The sequence below is a fragment of the Myxocyprinus asiaticus genome, chromosome 27 (genome assembly GCF_019703515.2).
Source record: "Myxocyprinus asiaticus isolate MX2 ecotype Aquarium Trade chromosome 27, UBuf_Myxa_2, whole genome shotgun sequence".
Lineage (NCBI taxonomy): Eukaryota > Metazoa > Chordata > Actinopteri > Cypriniformes > Catostomidae > Myxocyprinus > Myxocyprinus asiaticus.
In genome coordinates, this window is record NC_059370.1 from 29,035,915 (window position 1) to 29,056,810 (window position 20,896).

General features: G+C 39.9%; 1 protein-coding gene across 1 annotated transcript; it reads right to left on the reverse strand.

The window, feature by feature from the left end:
* Nucleotides 1-3,958: 3,958 nt before the first annotated feature.
* Nucleotides 3,959-15,121, reverse strand: LOC127418275 (hypoxanthine-guanine phosphoribosyltransferase-like). The gene is made up of 9 exons (XM_051658793.1): nt 14,954-15,121; nt 8,269-8,375; nt 7,926-8,109; nt 7,592-7,657; nt 7,422-7,439; nt 7,240-7,322; nt 5,402-5,448; nt 4,973-5,049; nt 3,959-4,864 (listed from the first exon to the last, which is right to left on the reverse strand). Exons 1-9 carry the CDS (start codon nt 14,978-14,980, stop codon nt 4,817-4,819), a joined length of 657 nt encoding a protein of 218 aa, XP_051514753.1. The 5' UTR covers nt 14,981-15,121; the 3' UTR covers nt 3,959-4,816.
* Between the last annotated feature and the right edge of the window lie 5,775 nt (nt 15,122-20,896).

Sequence of the window (20,896 nt, forward strand, 5' to 3'; positions counted from 1 at the left end):
TTCACAGCTCACTGCAAGGCTTCTGTCTGACAACAGACAATGTTTCTTTTCTCTTCTTCTAATGAGAGACACAAGATTTTGAACCAGGTGACTGCAGGTCATTACACAGGTCAGGTGATGGTATTTTGGCTAGGCTTTTGTAGAGGGAAATCAACCTTTACTAAAATAATATATATATATATATATATATATATATATATATATATATATATATATATATATATATATATATATATATATATACAATGCAAGTGAATGGTGACCAGAACTTTGAAGTTCCAAAAAGGACATAAAGGCAGCATAAAAGTAATCCATGTCTTCTGAAGCGATATAATAGATGTGCATGAGAACCAGATCAATATTTAAGTCCTTTTTACTATAAATATCCACCTTTGAGCAGCCTGGACCAGTAGGTGGTAATATGCACAAAGAATGTGAATCGGCAAAAAAAAAAACAAAAGAAGACTGTGGACATAAATGGAGATTTATAGTAAAAAATGATGTATACAGTATAGTCATCTGTTTATCACCCACACCTATCGCTTCAGAAGACATTGATTTAACCACTGGATTTTTATGCTGCCTTTATGTGCTTTTTGGAGCTTCAATGTTCTGGCCACCATTCAGTTGCATTGAATGGACCTGCAGAACAGAGATATTATTAAAAAAATATTTGTGTTCTGCAAAAGACAGAAAGTCATACACAACTGGGATGGCATGAGGTTGAGTAACTGATGAGAGAATCTTCATTTTTGGGTGAATTATATCTTTAAAGATTTTTGAAAGTGAACTATTTAGACAACATAAGCAAGCCAAAGAAGGCTTATAGGCATGCATTATAATGATACAGGGTTTTTATTAGAATATACTCTATTAATGTCAGAAACTTGTTTGTTAGGGGAACAAGTTGGCTGCTTCAAAAGGCATGACAACATCCTGAGGGGATATAGTGTGCCAAAGTAGTAAGAACGTGTCACGACACTGCAGTTCCACTCTTCAGTTACTCAACGGGGGATGTAGTACAGCTCACGCTCCCACAAAGCTTTTCAGGAGACCATACAATTAAATTTCGGCGCCATTTTCGATTGGACCCGAGGTAAGTTTGGATTTTTTTGAGGACTTATTTTTTCTTTCTTTGAGAATTTACCCCTCGTTGTCACGCTGTCAAATTCTATGTTGTTCATTAATTTCTGAAGCGTCTGACGGAGGTGTCTAACGCACATACTGTGCTCTATGTTTCGCCTATCGATCTTTTTGTTTGAAAACGGTGCCGTAGTAGAGCGTGAGGAGAAAAGTTCCCTACTTTAATTCAACTTTGACTGCACGAGCACAATTTGACATGTTTCATCTTGACGCGTGTCAATCAAAAGTTCGCTCTTTATCTCTTTGTAATTAACTCGCAGTTTTCAATATATCTTCATAGCAAACGTCCTCTTTTTTTATTAGTACGAAGTTGCCTATTTAGGGAACCTGTATAATGGCAAATGAGAAAACACCCCACGGTCTGTTGATATACTTTTTTGAAGGAGGTCGGCAACTAGCATGTACGTTTTAAATGTATATTTATGCCTTTTAATATTTTAATACTGTACACTTAGAATGTGGACTACTTTAGTTGTTAAATACAATTATTGAAAAAAAAATGCTGAGTAGGCAGGAGTTAACTACACCCTCTGTGTGGTATCCAGCTCATTGTGCGTAGTCTCTAGTGTTTATGGCCTGTATAAAGATAAAATATACAATTTCTATAATAATATAAAAATGATAATCTTTATGTTAATAATTTAAGTTGCATTTAAAAAAATAAATAAAATAAATTGATTCATTTTAAGAAATGTGTATTCAGTTTGCTTTTTTTTAAAATTGAGGCATGTTGACTACAAATTATTCACATTTATATCATTTGATATGTGTTACGTATTTTATTTTAAAAGCAAGTAAGGTCGCCGTGGGCCCTCTACACACCAGACCTTGACATGTTGAATTGAGGATATGTCTGGTCATGTCTGACTTGGCCATGGCTCTTATTTCATGTACTTCATTAGTTGCTAACCAACAGCTAGGTGTACAAACAACATACCATCTCTTCAAATGATAAAATCCCTCAGTTTAAATACAGACGTATCTTTGGAACTCAAAATGACTTCATAATGATGGCAGTTTACACCATTATTTTTTTTTTTATATCAGTGTGTATGTTTTTTAGGTTCCCTAGTACAAAAATATACAGTTTGTGATCTGTTTACAGTCAGGGGCCCCTCAGACGAACACTTGAGGCCTATCTTGCACTGTTGTTCCATTCAGACCCATCAGGGGACCTTCGTCCTCTTAATGGCATGTGGAGCCACTGATTACACCAAGAAATATTTCCATAATTACATAGACATCCTCACAAAGTGATATGTAAAAATTCCATTCCTAAAATTAGTTCTTAACAGACATTAATGTTTCATATAATGCAAGAATGGCAATTAGAATAGAATGTACTGCTTGAAAATTAATGGTGACAGTTTAAAAAATAATCCAGGTTCAATACAAACTCAGTCAACAGCATTTGTGGCATAATGTTGATGTTACCACAAAAATGAATTTCAACTCATCTCCCCTTTTTCTTTTATATTTATATTATATATATATATATATATATATATATAATATATAACACATAGTTACTGTGAGGCACTTACAATGGAAGTGAATGAGACCAATCTGTAAACATTAAAATACTCACGGATTCAAAAGTATAGCTACAAGATGTAAACATTAAATGTGTTAACATGATTTTAGTGTGATTCAAATCGCTTACTAACCTTTTCTGCGTGAAGTTATATCCAATTTTACAACTTTCTTGCCATGACGACGTAATGCCTTAAACCCTAAAGCGACTGTAAAATACAGTTTTACAGCTAAAATAATACACATCTTTTAGCAGAATTCAAATGATTTTATTAAACTATAAGCTTCACATTTCTGCCTTTAAACCCCTTAAAATTGGCCCTATTCACTTCCATTTTTGTTTTGTTTTTTAAAGTAGGGACAAGTTGAAATTGATTTACGTGGTATTCAACATAATGCCACAAATTCTGTCCATTGAGCTTAACGTATTGAACCCCAGAATATTCCTTTAAGGGTTCAAACATTTAATGCCACACTGAGTAAAAGAGAATGAATGTGTCTAATGCTTTATGACACCAGTCTTCAGCAAGCTGTGGTGATGGAAATGCAGACCATGAAGATTTGTTGCTAGAGCTCTGGCTCTCTGTTCCCCCAGCAACAAGTCAATAACATGATGTAAGAGAACACCAGATCCGAAGGTAATGTACTATAGCAGCACATAAATACTGGAGGTGAATGTGGTGTTATCCAGTATTACTGTTCTGCTGTAGTAAGGCCTGTCAGCACTTACAGACCCCTAAGAGCCATTCCAGATCTTCGCCATAGCTGACCATACCTATGCATTTATGTGATGGAAAAACACTTGCAGGGCCCTCTCTGTACTGTAGATGACCAACGCAGTTAAATAAAATCAGTAATAACCAAAATGACTTACTTTCCTTGAGTGCACCTGGTTCTTCACATGTTATTTCTAAAATTATTGTACTTGTAAGATTTAAATACCCTTAATTTTTGATCTGCATGCTGTGTACAGAGTTCTCTACACAATAGAAAGTAGGGAACAGACTCATATTGGCTTTAACTGTAACACCATTTTAATATTTTGGCATTTCATTAAGTGAAGAACAATTTTAAGTTTAATCCTACACTAAAGACAATAATGTCCTTACTGATAATGTCTTTTTAACAATGTTGGGGCAAAATTAGGTCATGTCTTTGACAAGAGCATTTAAAAAAAAAAAAAAACATTTAAAAAAAATAAATATTGGAGAATACTCAAATACTTTGAATAATCAGAAAGTTGATGGTTGACAGGCTGCTGCACAATGATGAGTTCACAGCATTATTGTTTCATTGTGATCATTCTCTTCATTACAGCATTTATATGGTAGCATAAGTGATCATACAACCATACAAGGCATCATATTGTTCAATTCATTTATATAATTATAAACCAGGACTTTAGTAATTGGACACAAATAAATATTTTTGCATGCAAAATTAACAAAATTACAAATAAAAAGAGAACATAAGGATGTGATATTTGGCTTTAAAGTGTCAATAAGTTTGAAATGTGGTTGGAAAATAAGATTGCCCTGTTGCAGGTAAATTAATCACTGATATTATGACAGGGTGCATATTACAGTGACATTTCATGATACAGTACATTGCAAATAGTCTTTGGGAAATACTAATGTTTTCCCTTTGCCATCTGAGCAAATTCCCAAATTGTATGTTCTTTAAAATATTGAATAGCAAAGCAAGATAACCTAAAAATCTGCATTATTTTATCCATATAATTGGATTTATCCAAATCTAATCTTTAAACATCAATCCATAATTTTACACACAAATCATAATAATTTAAAGGAATTTTTGTCTCTTACCCAAATGTTTATTAAATGGTTGTTTTAAACACCCATTTTAAGGAACTGAGAGCAGCAGTCTTAAGACTACTATTCTCAGGGACTGAGAGTGTTTGTAGTTACTAATATGTGTTTGATAGCAGGGTGCTTGTGGAGGTATAAGCAAATTCAAATGTCAGGTGCATTAACAGCATACAACCCACCAGAGACCCTGAGAGGAGGACCTGCTTACGTGTGGTGTGCTGCGCTACTGAAAAATACGAAATGGATATAAAATAAAAAGACATCTATTCAAAACAAATGATACACAGCTAGAGGGGGAAGCTCAGGGTTTCTCATGCTTTGTACTTCTCCTTTCCCGTTTCACTGATGACACAGATGTGCTGCAAGTCAAAATGGTGTACAAAATTAGCAAAAATTGCCACAATGCCACAAACATAATGCTAAGTTTCTAAAAAGAGAAATTTATATTCTGGCAGGTCACCACTTACATTTAAATCCCTAAAGTACTCATTGTAGTCAAGTGCATATCCAACCACAAATTTGTCAGGAACCTCAAATCCAACAACTAGAGGATGAAAAAAAACAAACAAAAAAAAAAACCCAGGAGGTTATTGAAAAAAAAAAGTACTGTAAATCTGCTATTTCTGCTGGTTTTATTTGCACCACAATGCCAGAAAGAGTTGGAGTGCAGCCTTGTGGCCAACATTTAGCACAGCACTAAAATGTCCTTAATTGAAATAAATCATAGTGGTCAAATTTCAGTGGTCAAAACAATTAAATTGATCCCCTTTTAAATCAATGAGCTTTAATCGTGTGAAGATGCTTTTGCAACTCCAAATATATCAGCATTCGCCCATTTATAAACACATCATTTAATCCTAACTATATTAAAGCCATTATGAAGTAAAATAACTCACAGTCTGGTCTGTAGCCGACACTTCTTGGTGTCCTCTTCACAAGCAAACTACAAATAAATGAATAAATGGAATTTGTGAAGAATACGGTCATATTCAACTCATAGTCGCAAAGTATATCTACTGTATAGTATATACAGTGCATCCGGAAAGTATTCACAGCGCTTCACTTTTTCCACAATTTATGTTATGTTACAGCCTTATTCCAAAATAGATTAAATTAATTATTTTCCTCAAAATTCTACAAACAATAACCCATAATGACAACATGAAAGAAGTTTGTTTGAAATCTTTGCAAATTTATTAAAAATAAATAAATAAATAAATAAATAAAATCACATGTACATAAGTATTCACAGCCTCTGCCATGACACTCAAAATTGAGCTCAGGTGCATCCTAATTCCACTGACCATCCTTGAGATGTTTCTACAACTTAATTGGAGTCCACCTGTGGTAAATTCAGTTGATTGGACATGATTTGGAAAGGCACACACCTGTCTATATATGGTCCCACAGTTAACAGTGCATGTCAGAGCACAAACCAAGCATTGAGGTCCAAGGAATTGTCTGTAGACCTCAGAGACAGGATTGTATCGAGGCACAGATCTGGGGAAGGGTACAGAAAAATTTCTGCAGCACTAAAGATCCCAATGAGCACAGTGGCCTCCATAATCCGTAAATGGAAGTTTGGAACCACCAGGACTCTTCCTAAAACTGGCCGCCCGGCCAAACTGTGCGATCGGGGGAGAAGGGCCTTAGTCAGGGAGATGACCAAGAACCCGATGGTCACTCTGACAGAGCTCCAGCATTTCTCTGTGGAGAGAGGAGAACCTTCCAGAAGAACAACCATCTCTGCAGCACTCCACCAATCAGGCCTGTATGGTAGAGTGGCCAGACGGAAGCCACTCCTCTGTAAAAGGCACATGACAGCCCGCATGGAGTTTGCCAAAAGGCACCTGAAGGACTCTCAGGCCATGAGAAACAAAGATTGAACTCTTTAGCCTGAATGGCAAGCGTCATGCCTGGAGGAAACCAGGCACCGCTCATCACCTGGCCAATATCATCCCTACAGTGAAGCATGGTGATGGCAGCATCATGCTGTGGGGATGTTTATCAGCGGCAGGAACTGGGAAACTAGTCAGGATCGAGGGAAAGATGAATGCAGCAATGTACAGAGACATCCTTAATGTAAACCTGCTCCAGAGCGCTCTGGACCTCAGACTGGGGTGAAGGGTCATCTTCCAACAGGACAACGTCCCTAAGCACACAGCCAAGATAACAAAGTGGCGGCTATGGGACAACTCTGTGAATGTCCTTGAGTGGCCCAGCCAGAGCCCAGAATTGAACCCGATTGAACATCTCTGGAGAGATCTGAAAATGGCTGTGCACCGACGCTCCCATTCCAACCTGATGGAGCTTGAGAGGTCCTGCAAAGAAGAATAGGAGAAACTGCCCAAAAATAGGTGTGCCAAGCTTGTAGCATCATACTCAAAGACTTGAGGCAGTAATTGGTGCCAAAGGTGCTTCAACAAAGTACTGAGCAAAGGCTGTGAATACATATGTACATGTGATTTTTTTTATTTTATTTTTTTATAAATTAGCAAAGATTTCAAACAAACTTCTTTCACATTGTCATTATGGGGTATTGTTTGTAGAATTTGAAGGAAAATAATGAATTTAATCCATTTTGGAATAAGGCTGTAACATAACAAAATGTGGAAAAAGTGAAGCGCTGTGAATACTTACCGGATGCATTGTAGTACAGTACTGTCTGTGTGTGTGTGTGTGTGTGTGTGTGTGTGTGTGTGTGTGTGTGTATATATACCCCCCCAATCTTTACCTGGCCACTTTGACCATTTTTGGATTATACTGCTTGAGAAGTTCTAACAAGGTCTTCATTGTTTTCCCAGTATCAATTATGTCCTAATAAACAGAGTAAAGATTACAGAAATACATGTACCATTTGCTGGACAATACAAGATATTGCAAACATTTCAATATGATGAATAAATTCAAAAATACCTCAACAATCAAGACGTTCTTTGGTGTCCAAACAGAAAATCCCAAAAAGAAAAATGAGAATGCATTTAACAATATTTTACTAGCCACATGCACTTTTTTGCTTAATGATTATATATTTATAAAACTAGCGTCATATAAACGGTCATATTTCTCTACAGGAAGATACTTACCTTCCCTGTGAGAGTAGACAGATCATCTCCACCAATCACTCTGATTTCACCTGTAGATTGGTCATTCTATTTTTTTTAACATATTAAAATCAGTGTGAGGTAGGAATCGAGACATTTCTATAAGTTCCATCAGTTCTGTATGGTATTTACTAAACTAACAACAACACTTAACACTCAACCATGAAACAAATTTGAATTGCAAACTGCTAATTTTTATTCATGTTGTAATATGGTTATTAAATACACAAACAAAAGAGTGAGTAACAGAGACAGGTCTGATTGAATTCAACTGGGGTAAAAATCCATATGAAAGGTGAATGATTAATAGTCCTACTTGGTAACTCTTAAGGCGAATGAAGTCCACTGTCAAAGGAATGGAACGATCACTGTTGCGATTGAGGGCTTTGATGTAATCTAGTAAGTCAGCAAAGAACTTGTAGCCCCCTTTGAGCACACACAAAGCCACAATATGGTGCCCACCCATGTCCTTCATGATGTCTCTGGCCAGACGTTCGGTTCTATAGTCAATTCAGAAAGACTTAATTAGCTCTACCATCTCACAATGTCAACAGTCATGAGTTTGCAGTTGTGACCTTTGCAAACAAATTTCATGTGGACAATGTAACATGTTTAATATGAGAAACATGAGTTAAAGAAAGAAAAGGTGTGCCAGTTACCTGTCCATTATGAGTCCATGTGGAATATACACTCGTTCCAAGTCATTTGCATAATGTTTTGGTATACAGAAGAGGTCCAGGTCATAACCTTGCTCCTCATCACTGATCTAAAATACACAAATGACATAATTTGTCATTTCATACCTGATAGGGTAAAGAACAGTGAGCAGTCTGTTTGTCAGATAAAATGATATCTAGTAGACAGCAATATACACCTGAAATAGGGCAGCAGGGGAAAGAGGATCTTTACTGTAAACGTTGTAACCCATTGCTTAAGCAGCTCTTAAATCACCAGGGAGCTGCAGAGTTAACATTGGACTTTTCAGCATTCAGTTTGTCTGTAACATTTGCATATTCTTCTGCAGAAACTTCCTCAATGCGCATATATTATTTTAGTGACGATTATCAAAATACCCAAGTATGGGATTGAGTAGTTAGACTTAAAGGTGCTGCAAGCGATTTTTCATGGAAAAAGTATGCAAAAAATGTTACAACTTCCTTAAAAGATATTAATGAAATTAGTGTCCTGAGATCTCACCGGTCTCTGTGACAGCTGTAGACTTTGTAAACAGAAAACAAAAATGTGTCAATCATTTTGCTCGTTTTCATTTGAAGCGGATCATTGAGGCTATGATTCATAATGTTTGTCAGTTGAGGGCGCTATTGTGCCACTGTTGAATTTGACAGCCACAGGAACAAACAATGCTGCTCTTTTGCTCCGTTATGGCCTCAAAATTATCTTTGTAGGGCGGGGTTTTGGGATGAGGGGGCGTGGCTAATTCAACGGCTCAGTCACGTGAAAGCTTCAGAATGCTAAAATCGCTTATCTTTAAACTTACAGGAATAGTTCACCCAAAAATTTTTAATTCTCTCATCAGTTACTCTCATGCCATCCCAGATGTGTATGACTTTCTTCTGCAGAACACAAATGAAGATATAGAAGTATATTTTGGCTCTGTTGGTCCATTCAATGCAAGTGAATGGTGGCTAGAACCTAGACGTTCAAAAAAGCACAAAGTCAGCATAAAAGTAATCCATATGTCTCCAGTGGTTAATCAGTGTCTTCTGAAGCGATCCAATCTCTTTTGGGTGAGGACAGAGTGCAACTCCTTTTTCACTGTACATCTTGCCATCGCAGCCTCTAGGCACGATTATGATTTCAAGTGTAACTGACTCGAGCTTGAAATAATGATCAAGGAGACTGCTGATGTCAAGATTTATAGTGAAAAAGGAGTTATATTTTGGTCTGTAATAGGTATGCCGCAGGGTGAAATTTTGACGGTTAGATTACCGTCCGAGAAACAAATTGCGGTTAACCGGTTTTACAATTATTCGCAAAAAGGCATATCAAATATCACAATTGAACATGTAAGTGGATGCGTTTCTTAGGGATATATGGACTCTTAAGCACAGCCATACAATAAGAAAACGGCTAAATACACAATAAATAAAAGGTAAATAGAGACATAACCCTGCTTATCTGCATCCTGGGCACAAAATGCGCCTCTATGAAACTGGAAGGCTTGGATTCGCTTCAGAACTGCACAACTGAAAAGATTACACGGAGTTTACATTACAACCGTTTTTCTTCTAAAACAATTTATTAAAGCGATCCGTTGTCTATCAAACACCCCACCATAAAGAATCGGCGACAGACTCCATAAATATAATTTCCTTTAATCTGTCCACAAATCCTCACAAATAAACCTGTGAACTATGCATAATAACGGGAACATTGCTTAAAGCAGGCTATTTAAAAAGTCCAATAATAGCTAAAATTGACATTTATTGCTGAATGCGGTGAATTTGTACTCGAGCAATGCTTTAAATAATGAGGGTGATTACTTATTCAGTGTCTGGGTTCCAAAAGTATTTTTCCTATAATTTTTTTGCAAAGGCTTTTTATAAAATCCTCCATAATGGAATTATAAACCATGAACCAACCAGCTCCAAGGTGAATCACAACATAACAAACTTTGTTTTGAGGCAAGAAAAAAGTAATTAAAAACTGGACAAAAGACAAAGGTACAATGCTGTGTACTTACCGTCTTTCACGAGGGTACAAACTACAATCCCATGAAGCATTGCGAATGATGTAACTGAATAAAAAACAATTGGAATACATCAAACTATTGATTTTAGGTTGTTGATTATAAATATAGAAGCAATATATTTTACGTTTATTGCAAAATATTCTGATATACTGTATACAATTAGATAACTATTTTAAGGTAAAAGGGAGACCGACTCGATTACGTCACTCACAGTGTGACATGGGAGTGGGCTGTCACACAGAGGCAAATTTTGCGGTCTTCATTGGCCGTGGTTCTCTGATTGGTTCTCTGATTGGCTGTACCATGGGAAATGTAGTTGTTTACCAGGAATTCCGCTATCAAACACGCCATTTAAACAATGAAGTTGAAATAATGCAGACGGATGGCTTCAACAGAAGCATATACCATCGACGAACAACCTCGGAGCTCAAGGTAGGTCTGTCTTGAAATGTTTATAAATTATCATTGAAAATCAATTAGTCTGATGTCTGCATGTTTTCCATCTGTCGTCTTCAGTCAGTCATTAAAATGCTCCCACACAGCCGATTTAAGTCGCTTTTTCGGTGGATATGAGTCTGTTGGAGTTTGTGTGTTTAAGCCCCAGTGTCACGTGAAAGTTCAGGTTCAGTCTGTGAACACCTGGCCAAGCACCACGCGGCCACCGTCCGTAACCATAGTAACAGCTGCTCTAACCATCCAGGCACAAGAGATAGGCTTTCACTGGAAAAACTCTTTTATATTATATATTTATTATATACATAGTATTTTTGCCACATGTAAATAAAACATTTCACGGTTTTTAACCATATACTCTAAAATCTTGCAGTTAAATTAACCATGACATTTTTAGTTACAGTTAATAACGAAACCATATAATCGCAGCATCCTTAGACTGTACTCTCCTAAAACCGATTGGATTGCTTCAGAAGACATGGATTAAACCACTGGAGTCTCATGGTTTACTTATATGCTGCCTTTGAGCTTTTTTCAGAGCTTCAAAGTTCTGGTCACAATTCGCTTGCATTGTATGGACCAACAGAAAAGAGATATTCTTCTAAAAATCTTCATTTGAGTTCAGCAGAAGAAATGAAGTCATTCACATCAGGGATGGCATGAGGGTGAGTAAATGATGAGAGAATTCTAATTTTTGGGTGAACTATTGCTTTAACAGTGAGTAAGAATAAAATTGCAAATATACTGCCAATAGTGTTGCAGTACTAGACAAGTCAAATAAGAAAGGTGTCAAACTGCTGTGGGAGTAAGGATGGTAAGAAGTGAAGATCAGTTTCACACTATTTCATGAGTGTGAATGTTAAGGAAGCTCTGTTCTTACAGTGACTAGGGTCTTCTAGGGTTTCTAGATTTAAGGCAAAACAAAAATATCTTTACAACTGACCTTTCGCCTAAACAGCTTTTGAGGGCCCCATTTGGTTAGTCATAGACACAAACAATGCACTCCCCTTTTTTACTATGACAAAATATATAATTCTGTACATAATGTTGGCACTTGGTGTTATCACTTTGAATAAAAGCATCTGTTAAAGGTGCAGTCAGTCATTTGGGCCTACTTTAAAAAGTTTTACACATTAACAAATGAACTGTGTTTTTGTGAAGAGTGATCTGAATGGTGTACACTCACATGAGATGAATACTGTCCTCATAATAGTTTTCTAAAAAAGAGTTTTTATTATACATGGTGCAAGTCACCCCTTCAATGTGTTTCATCATGTTGAAATGACATGGTCCGCTGTGTTTCACTAAACGTTGAAGAAAATCCTCGCGCTCACTGGCAGCCACCCATGTAGACAGACTGGCTATGCATGGCTATGCTTAGCGCAGTGATGCGAAGAGCAAAAAGAATACAATGGAACATATTTATTATCGTGCTTTAGAAGCAGATACAACAGGAGATTCAGTAGCTGTTCTGCCGAAGAAGCGAAAAAGATCCGAAGCAAGAAGACCGGCAAAGGCAAAAAACTAGAGTAAACATCGGTCTGGCATACACATGGTGGAAAATTTTGATGACGGAGAAAAACCTGAGTAGTGATGCCGATGTTGCTTCTCTTTTGTTAGACAGGTAAGACATTATTAATTGTTTAGACCACTCTCTAAATAGTATCAGTGGAATTTACAGAAAACTCCTACAAGTTTCCCTCAAACTTTTTAAAATGATGTGTGTAGTGAACGTATGTTAATAATGGACAATTCTCAGTGGTGTTTACAAATGCAACCGGAAAGCAACGAGTAATTTTATTTTCTTTGTTATCACGTGTATAGTAAGGGGGGCCCATCTACCTCCACCTCTATGAAAGGGCATACGTCCTTATTCGTTCAGCAGCTTGGCACAGCGATTGTTGTGGATTTTGAGTAAACCATGACATTGGTTTGTTTGGAAACAAAACAAGTTCTTCAAATACAGTTTTCATGGACATGCTAAATTTGATCATAAAACAATTCTAATCTTTCCTTTACCTTGACATTCTGTATCACTAGATAATTGAGGTTTATTTCACACCAAGCAGTTCTCTAATAAAGATAATTATTGTCTTTAGAAATAACGTGAAATATAGACAGTCTCCAAAGATTATTGATATGAGGGACAATAATAATCTGTCCTTAACTGTAGAAATGTAGTTTGTTTTTAGGCAATTATAGTAGTAATAAATAACTTTAGAAATGACCTCAAACTCCGACATTTTCCAGTGCAAATGATATTCCAAAGCTGTCTGCGGCAGCAGAGACGATCATGCTGATCCACGTCGATAGATGGCAGTACAGCGTCTAACATCACTGCCGTATCAGTACTTAAAGTACACGGAGAAGAGCAATGCTAATGCTAGCTAGAGAACTACTGAATGCCCCTTTAAATAAAAATATGCAAAGGTAATCTTTCAAATTAAATTATTAAAAAAAGTTACCTGTCTTGTCAAAGGAACTGAGAACCTTTTTGAAATTAGAGATGGTATATTCTCAATGTGCAAAAGATAAGTAAATAAATAAAAGGACATACAATTTTTCTAGTGCAGATATGAACCTCCATACCACAGACTGGTTATATCTATCTGTTCCTCACTGTGGAAGCAAAGTCGAAGGAACACATTTATTCCCGGGGAAGCAGAAGAAATAAGCTAAGACTAACTTGTCCTTTGTTTGTTCTTCCCATTTATTTTATCACATTGTCCTTGAAGGCGTTTCAGACAAATAATGTGCACCTGACGGTAGAGGCTCCTATGGGAGATTCCCCCTCTCTGCTTACTGCTGCAGCCATTACCTTGAGATTCAAACCCCAAACCACAATCCACACCTATATCACACCTGAAAAGACATGGATTTCAAAGGCTAGTCTGCAACGGCTTCAAGCCAACGTTTACATTATCAAATTGTCGCCAGAGTGCACATTACACAAGTAAATGTGCTCTCAGACCTTTTTATCCATATCTTACAGACACCTATATACATTGTCTGATTTAGAGTCACATGCATGTCATATGTCTCCATTCAGGAGAGAAAAAAAAAAAAAGGCTGCTTGAGGCAGATTAAAAAATATTGTGCACTCTTTAGTTAAAAGGAATATTGGGGGTTCAATACAAGCTAAGTTCAGTTAACAGCACTTGTGGCATAAATGTTGATATTTACCAAAACAATAATAATAATAATAATAATAATTGACTCGTCCCTCCATTTCTCAAGAAAATAAAATAAGCATAAATAGAAGTTACAGTGAAGCACTTACAATGGAAGTGAATGGGGCCAATTTTTGGAGGTTTAAAAGGCAGAAATGGGAAGCTTATAATTTTATAAAAGCACTTTCATTAATTATTCTGTTAAAACTTGTATATTATTTGAGCTGTAAATTTTTTTTGAATCGTTTTTACAGACGTTTTAGGGTTTACAGCGTTACGTTGTCATGGTTGACGAAGTAGAAAAATTGGATATAACTTTACACAAAAAGTTAGTTGGCGATTTTGTTACATTAAAATCATGTTAACATGTATATTTAGCTCGAAGAGAGAGAGGATGATAAACTCCTCCGAATCGGGTTTGACAATGCTGTATGCCGTTTGCATTCGCACACTACGGCACCATGCTCATAATGCCAGTTTCATTTATTATCAATGTATTACAAACAGAACCCAACAATACAAACTAATAACATGCTACAAATCGAAAAAGCACGTTTATTGCGTCACAGAATGCCTTTAAATGCGCTATTCGACTTTTATTCGTCCGTTGTACAATACTCAACCCTGTGTTCATCTCCTGCTATAAATCCAATATAAAAACATAGCACGTGCATTCCCGCAAGACCCCGGCAGCGCTTGCCGCGCGAGTCTGTTGCTCATTTTCTATTACTCATGCAGAAATGAAAGAGCAGCGTCAGATGTGCCACGCGTGAAACGCGTGCTTTAATTACATGCCTCTATACTTCACTGCAACATACGAGTCACCAAATAAATATGCATGCAATCATGAATTTTAAGAAAATAATAGCTATAATTAAAAATCAAACTACATGTTGTTGTTCTCCAAAAGACAGTTTTGAATCATATGCTTATGCTCAGTGACTAATCTCAAGTGTCGCACTCCGGTGGAAAATGATTGAAGGCATGAGTGTGTACAGTAACACCTACCACGACACAGGGGCTGGTAGACGCCATGTCCGTCCCTACTAAGCTGCCGCAAACGTCTTCGATTCCGACCAGAAATGCCGGGCAGTTTCAATTTCACCTCTAACGTACTGAACAGGCTCAATTTCTATCTTCCGCATATTGCACTGTGGGTGTTACAGGATTAGGAAAGGAATAGAACCTGCCGACCAATCAGTGTTCAGCAGTGAAAACGCATGCACACAGAGCAGCCACATATTTTAAAGAGATATTTTCGATACAATTTCGATTGAGTGATGGATGTCATTTTACCAAAAGTTCCATACATAACCCCACTATTACTATTACCCCAAACTATTCATATGGTTATGTATGTGAAACTTCATTTAAACTTCAATTAAACACCTAGTAAATATAATTGTGTTTAAAGGTGCACTCATTAATTTTTCCTCATTAAAAATAGTTTTACCCCCCCCCCCCAAAAAAAAAGCATTTTAATTTTGAAACACATGTATAAAATCATGACATCTTACCCGAGATGAGGACTCCAGTCATACCAATACCTTATAAAAGTGGTTTTATTCTTATGGAGAGGGTCTTCTCATGGGGGCTGCCATGTTTGGATCACATGACCAGTCAAACACTATGCTTAAGCTCAGTAATTTATCGAGATTACCATCAAATACTAGTTTACCAACGGTAACTGCCCTGTTATGCGTGTTATGTGTGTGTGTGTGTGTGTGTGTGTGTGTGTGTGTGTGTGTGAGAGAGAGATCCGGCTGTAGAGAGCGAGACCTCAAGCACAAAATTCGGTAGGTGTGTGACACCCTCAGCCAAAATCAAGTTGCTGTGAACCAGCTAGCGAGATGCCAGCTTTAATATACGGCAATAAAAATAATTCTAGACCCATTTGTCGACTGCGCTGCCTGCCGTGACACCACAGAAATAGAAATCATTTCAAAAATAGAAAGCCCTGTCGCGTGTCATGGCCGGTTAGGACAAAAACTCCGATTAACATGGAAAAGATACCTTTTAATCGCATTTAGACGCGTCACGTCTGGTTAGGAGATGTGTAAGAGAAAATGTCTCCGGTTACACATGTAACCTCAGTTCCCTGAGATGAAGGGAATGAGACATTGCTGTGGAACGCTTTGGAGAATTCCTTCTCCGACGACCTAGCTGAAGCCCTTGTATCATAATGCCAATCTTATGATTGGCAATGGTGTTTTGGACCCAACCCTTTTAGGCATGCATTTGCACTATATAAGCGGGTGCCCAATCACCATTTTTTCAGAATTTTCTGACTGAAGAACAAGAACGCATCGTACCTCGGAACTCTGTAGTAGTAGTGTGGCCAAGTTTAGCAATGTCTTGTTCCCTTCATCTCAGGAAACCGAGGTTACATGTGTAACCAGAGACGTTCCCTATCTATTCAGTTCACTCAACATTGCGGTGAAAGGCTTTGGGGAATGGAGTTTCATCACACCGCACTACATAATGTCGTACCCTAAGATGCACCAGGGTATAACACTTTGTATGAGGTCACAGACCCATCAGGCGGTTCCTTATAATATTTCATCAAGTGTGTATGAAAATGAATAACCCCACATGGTGAAAACCAGACAGGAAGTTAATCTTAATCTGAGGGTCTATGAGTCATAATACACAAAGTATAATTAACCCCTTCATAACCAGAAGGAGGGAGGTTTTATTCTTATTGGAAGTGCTTGTGACTTCTAGTAGGAGTAATTGGATAGCAGCTTACACAGTTGGCTCTATTAAAATTATAACAAGTAGCCCACCCGTAATAAGGATCTCGGGCTCACCTGCTGGATGTTGGAATAGTAAGCTCTCTGGACAGAGAGGACTCAAAGACCATCCTGCTGCAAAGCATATATCTTGTAGGGATACTCCATTTGTCCATGCCCATGAAGAGGCCATGCCTCTAGTTGAATGCGCTTTTATGCCAATAGGGCATCTCGCGCCCTGCTAGTCATAAGTGAGGGTGATCGCATCAATGATCCAGTGAAAGAGCCTTTGCTTGGAGACGGACATGCCTTTTGTGCATCCTCCATAACAAACGAAGAGCTGGTCTGACAGTCTAAACTGGCGGGTGTGCTCCACATACGCGTGCAATACCTGCACGGGGCATAATAAATGCGCTAACTGCTCCTCATCCGAATTAGACAGTGGGGAAGAGAAAGCTTGTAGATGGACTATCTGAGCCCTAAAGGGCGTGAAAAACACCTTAGGCACATAGTCTTATTTGGGTTTGATGGTGGCTTTCGAAAGCCCCGGTCCAAATTCCAGACATGAACTGTTAACCGACAGTGCCTGTATATCACCAACCCGTTTGACTGAGGCCAGAGCCAACAGCAGTGCAGTCTTTAGAGAGAGCACACGCATCTCAACAGATTCGATGGTTCGAATAGGGGGCACGTGAGCGCCCTCAACACCAGATTTAAGTCCCATGTTTGAACCTTAGCGGGGCGAGGGGGGTTCAAGCTCCTTGCTCCTGTAAGGAATGTTATGATCAGATCATGTCTGCCTATAAAGGAGCCAGTCTCTGGGGCGTGAAATGCCAAGATGGTCTCTACATAAACCTTAAGCGCTGACGGAGTAAGACCTGTGTCCATCCACTCTTGAAGGAATGTAAGGATCTCTGTTATGGAGCAATTCACTAGGTCTTTGCTACGTGAAGAACACCAATCCGCAAACACACGGCATTTACGGCGCTCCAACCTGTAAAATGGTGTTCATTACAGACTGAGCCAATTCAGGCTTGTTCACTGTGCTCAGTTCATGGGCCAGATCCCTCCTCAGCAGTATTTCCCCATGGAGGGCCATCTAATATCTCCATTTCCGGAAACCGTGGCTGGTTGGGCCATTTTGGCGCAACCAACAGAACCATTTTCTTGTCATCTCCGATTTTGTTGATGACAGAGTGAAGGAGATGTACCGGTGGAAATGCATATTTGCAGTGGTGCTTGGGACATGGAGTACCTAAGAGGACAGTGGGCTGTCTCCGCAGGGCGAATAGGTCAACTTCCATTTTTCTGAACATTTCCTGAATCCTCAGAACCGTCTGAGGATGAAGTCTCCATTCCCCCACCTTCGGTCCCTGGCATGACAGCAAGTCCGCTCCGCAGTTCAGATGGCCCAGAACATGTCACACGCATGGAGAGTTGGCGCGTGCTCCATGCGAGGAGGCTTTGCACCAGGCTCATCATTGGTAGCGATCGAGTGTCGCCCTGGCGATTTATGTACGCTACCACTGACTTATTGTCTGACCAAATCAGAACATGATGATTCACTATGTCGGAAAGGAAAGCCTTCACAGCCAAGAAGTCGGCTAGCATTTCCAAGCAGTTGATGTGCCACACCTGTTTCAAACACGTCTAATTGCCGAAAGCGGAATGTCCATCGCACAGCACGCCCCGACCCGTGTTGGACGCATCTGAGGTCACCACTTTCCATCTGAAAATCTGACCCAATTTCGTGAACGTGCATGGGGCCAAAGGCAATCTGAAGGGAAGACTCTGAATTGCTATGTCATTCCCTCGAATGTGAATCTCAAGAACAGCCTGTGAAAGTACGTGTCCTTTAGTTCCATCGACGCAAACCAGTCCTGTGGGCAGATGTGCGATAAGATCCGAGTTAACATTTTGAAATGGGCGTTTTGCAAGCACGCGATTCAAGTGTCTCAGATCTAGGATTGGACGAAACCAATTAGAAAATAGCGGCTGTAAAACCCTTTGCGAGTTTGGCAGTCTGGAACAATCTCTACTGCGTCTTTCGTGAAGATATTGCGAATTTCTGCCTGTAAAAGCGGCGCATCTTGTGACGGAACCGTGGCTGATATACTGCCATTGAATCGAGGTGGCCGGCGTGCAAATTGGAGCTTATAACCGGGCTCGATTTTTTTCTGCACCCAGTTTGACACCCATGAGAGCTCACCATACATCTGTGTGGTGAGACAGCGGGTGCATCAATCCGCTCTTTATAGGAGATATGGTGAGTGGTGCTCTAGGGAAGTGGTTGAGCATAGTGTGTGGGGTGTGAGAAATGTGAAGAGAAATTGAACCCTCTTTTTGAGAATGTATGAGTGTCTCGTGCAGTCGCAACAAGCGCTTTTTTCATTTTTAATACACTCTTTATTGGCAAACAACACACAAAAAACATTTTGTACAACATTCCGGCCCCGGTGAACTTTCGGCAGGAAGTGGAACAACATGTGCATCTTGCCGGACTTTCTTTGGATCTGGGCCAAGAACAACGGTGGGCTCCAGACTCCTTCACGGCGTTGCACCGGACAGGAACGCGACTGCTGCCCGAGGTTTCTTTTTCCTTTGGTGCAGGGTTTGCGCTGAGGCAGGCCAGGCCTCCATTTGGGCCACGGTTTATGTGGTCTCACCGATGGCTCAGCGGCGGCTTTTGGCCGCACTGAGGGGGTGGGAGTGGGTTTTTCTCTGGACGCTGGCTCGAAGAAGAGCGTGAGCAGGGCGGATGAGAGAAAACAGTTCTCTTAGGCAAAAAGTGCTTCACCTTTTGCGCCGCAATAAAGCATTCAGAAAAACCTTCCAAGGCGTTTCCAAAGAGGCCGTCAGGGGAGACAGGGGTGTCGAGCAGGGCGGCGTTCTCAGCATCACGCATCTCCATGAGCGTTAACCAGACATGCTGGTCCAAAACCACCAGATTACCTATCACTTTTCCGATGGCCTGCATGGTAAACTTAGTAGCTCGCAGCGCCAGATCTGTGGTGGTGCGGAATTCTTTAACCATGTCAGGATTTGGGCCTTGCTCATCTACATCTTTGAAAGCTTTGCCTGACAGGCTTGAAGCACTGCCATGCTATGCAGCGCCGAGCCAGCCTGACTTGCCACTGTATAAGCTTTTCCAGCCAGTGTGGATGTCAGTCAGCATGGCTTGGATAGGTGGGCGGTGCAGGATTTCCATCCCTTAGCGGCAGAAGTACAGATGAGCTGCAACCGCCTCTTTAATAGGGGGAAGCTTAGCATATCCATTTCCTCAGCATGGTCCACCTTTGTGAGGACAGCAGCTCCTCCGATCTGGACGCGAGAAGAATAGGGCACGCGCCAGGTCTTTGCAAGCTCATCGTGGAATTCCGGAAAGAACGGTGCAGTTTGCGGGGCCGCGGCTGACCTGCAGGACCCATTCGTCCAACCTAGACTTTATTGGCTCTCTGAAGGGGACCACGAGACAGAGCTCCTAAACCACCGTGTGAGGACGCGAAGAAGCTCTCGGTAAGTGGCCTGTGCACGCTCCTCACCCTCGTTGGGGGGAGGGGCTGCAACAACCTCCGTGGACCATTCTACCACGTCCGAAGTAGCAAGGGACACAGCATCATCACCATCAGACCCGCCGAATACAACAACACCGTGCTCATTCATAGAGGGCCGGAGGTCATGACGTGCGTACTGCACTGGTGAAGACGCTGCTTGGGAAGATCTAGGGGCTCGTGGGGCTTGCACCGGTGCAAGATCCTCCTTGAATTCTTCAATCTCTACCTTGCGGCCCCACCGTGCTTCCCCGTGTGGTCCCTCGGGATTTCACACAGAGGAAGCAGTTGGGAGGGCACATGAGGCGAATCGTTACTCAAAACGAGGGCAACACTAGAGTGGAGCATCTTGAGACTCATATCCTCACAGTGAAGGGAGTCTGTCCCCATAATAGTTGCGTCGGCGTGAGTGCGGGCCAGGCAGCGAACACAGCTCTCATGTTGGTCTGACAGAGCGACATGTCGCTCACAGGAAAACTTGCGATATGAAATTTTTAAAAAGACGCGTACCTACAAGCGGTTCTTTTATCGAGTGTTTTACGTCACTTGGACAGAATATATTTATATCAAAGGATACAGCTCCTGCCAAAATACTGCGGGATGCAGGTAGATATCTCGCTGAGGCGAAGAACCTGATGCCGGCGGCAAGGCAGAGAAACGCTTTACCG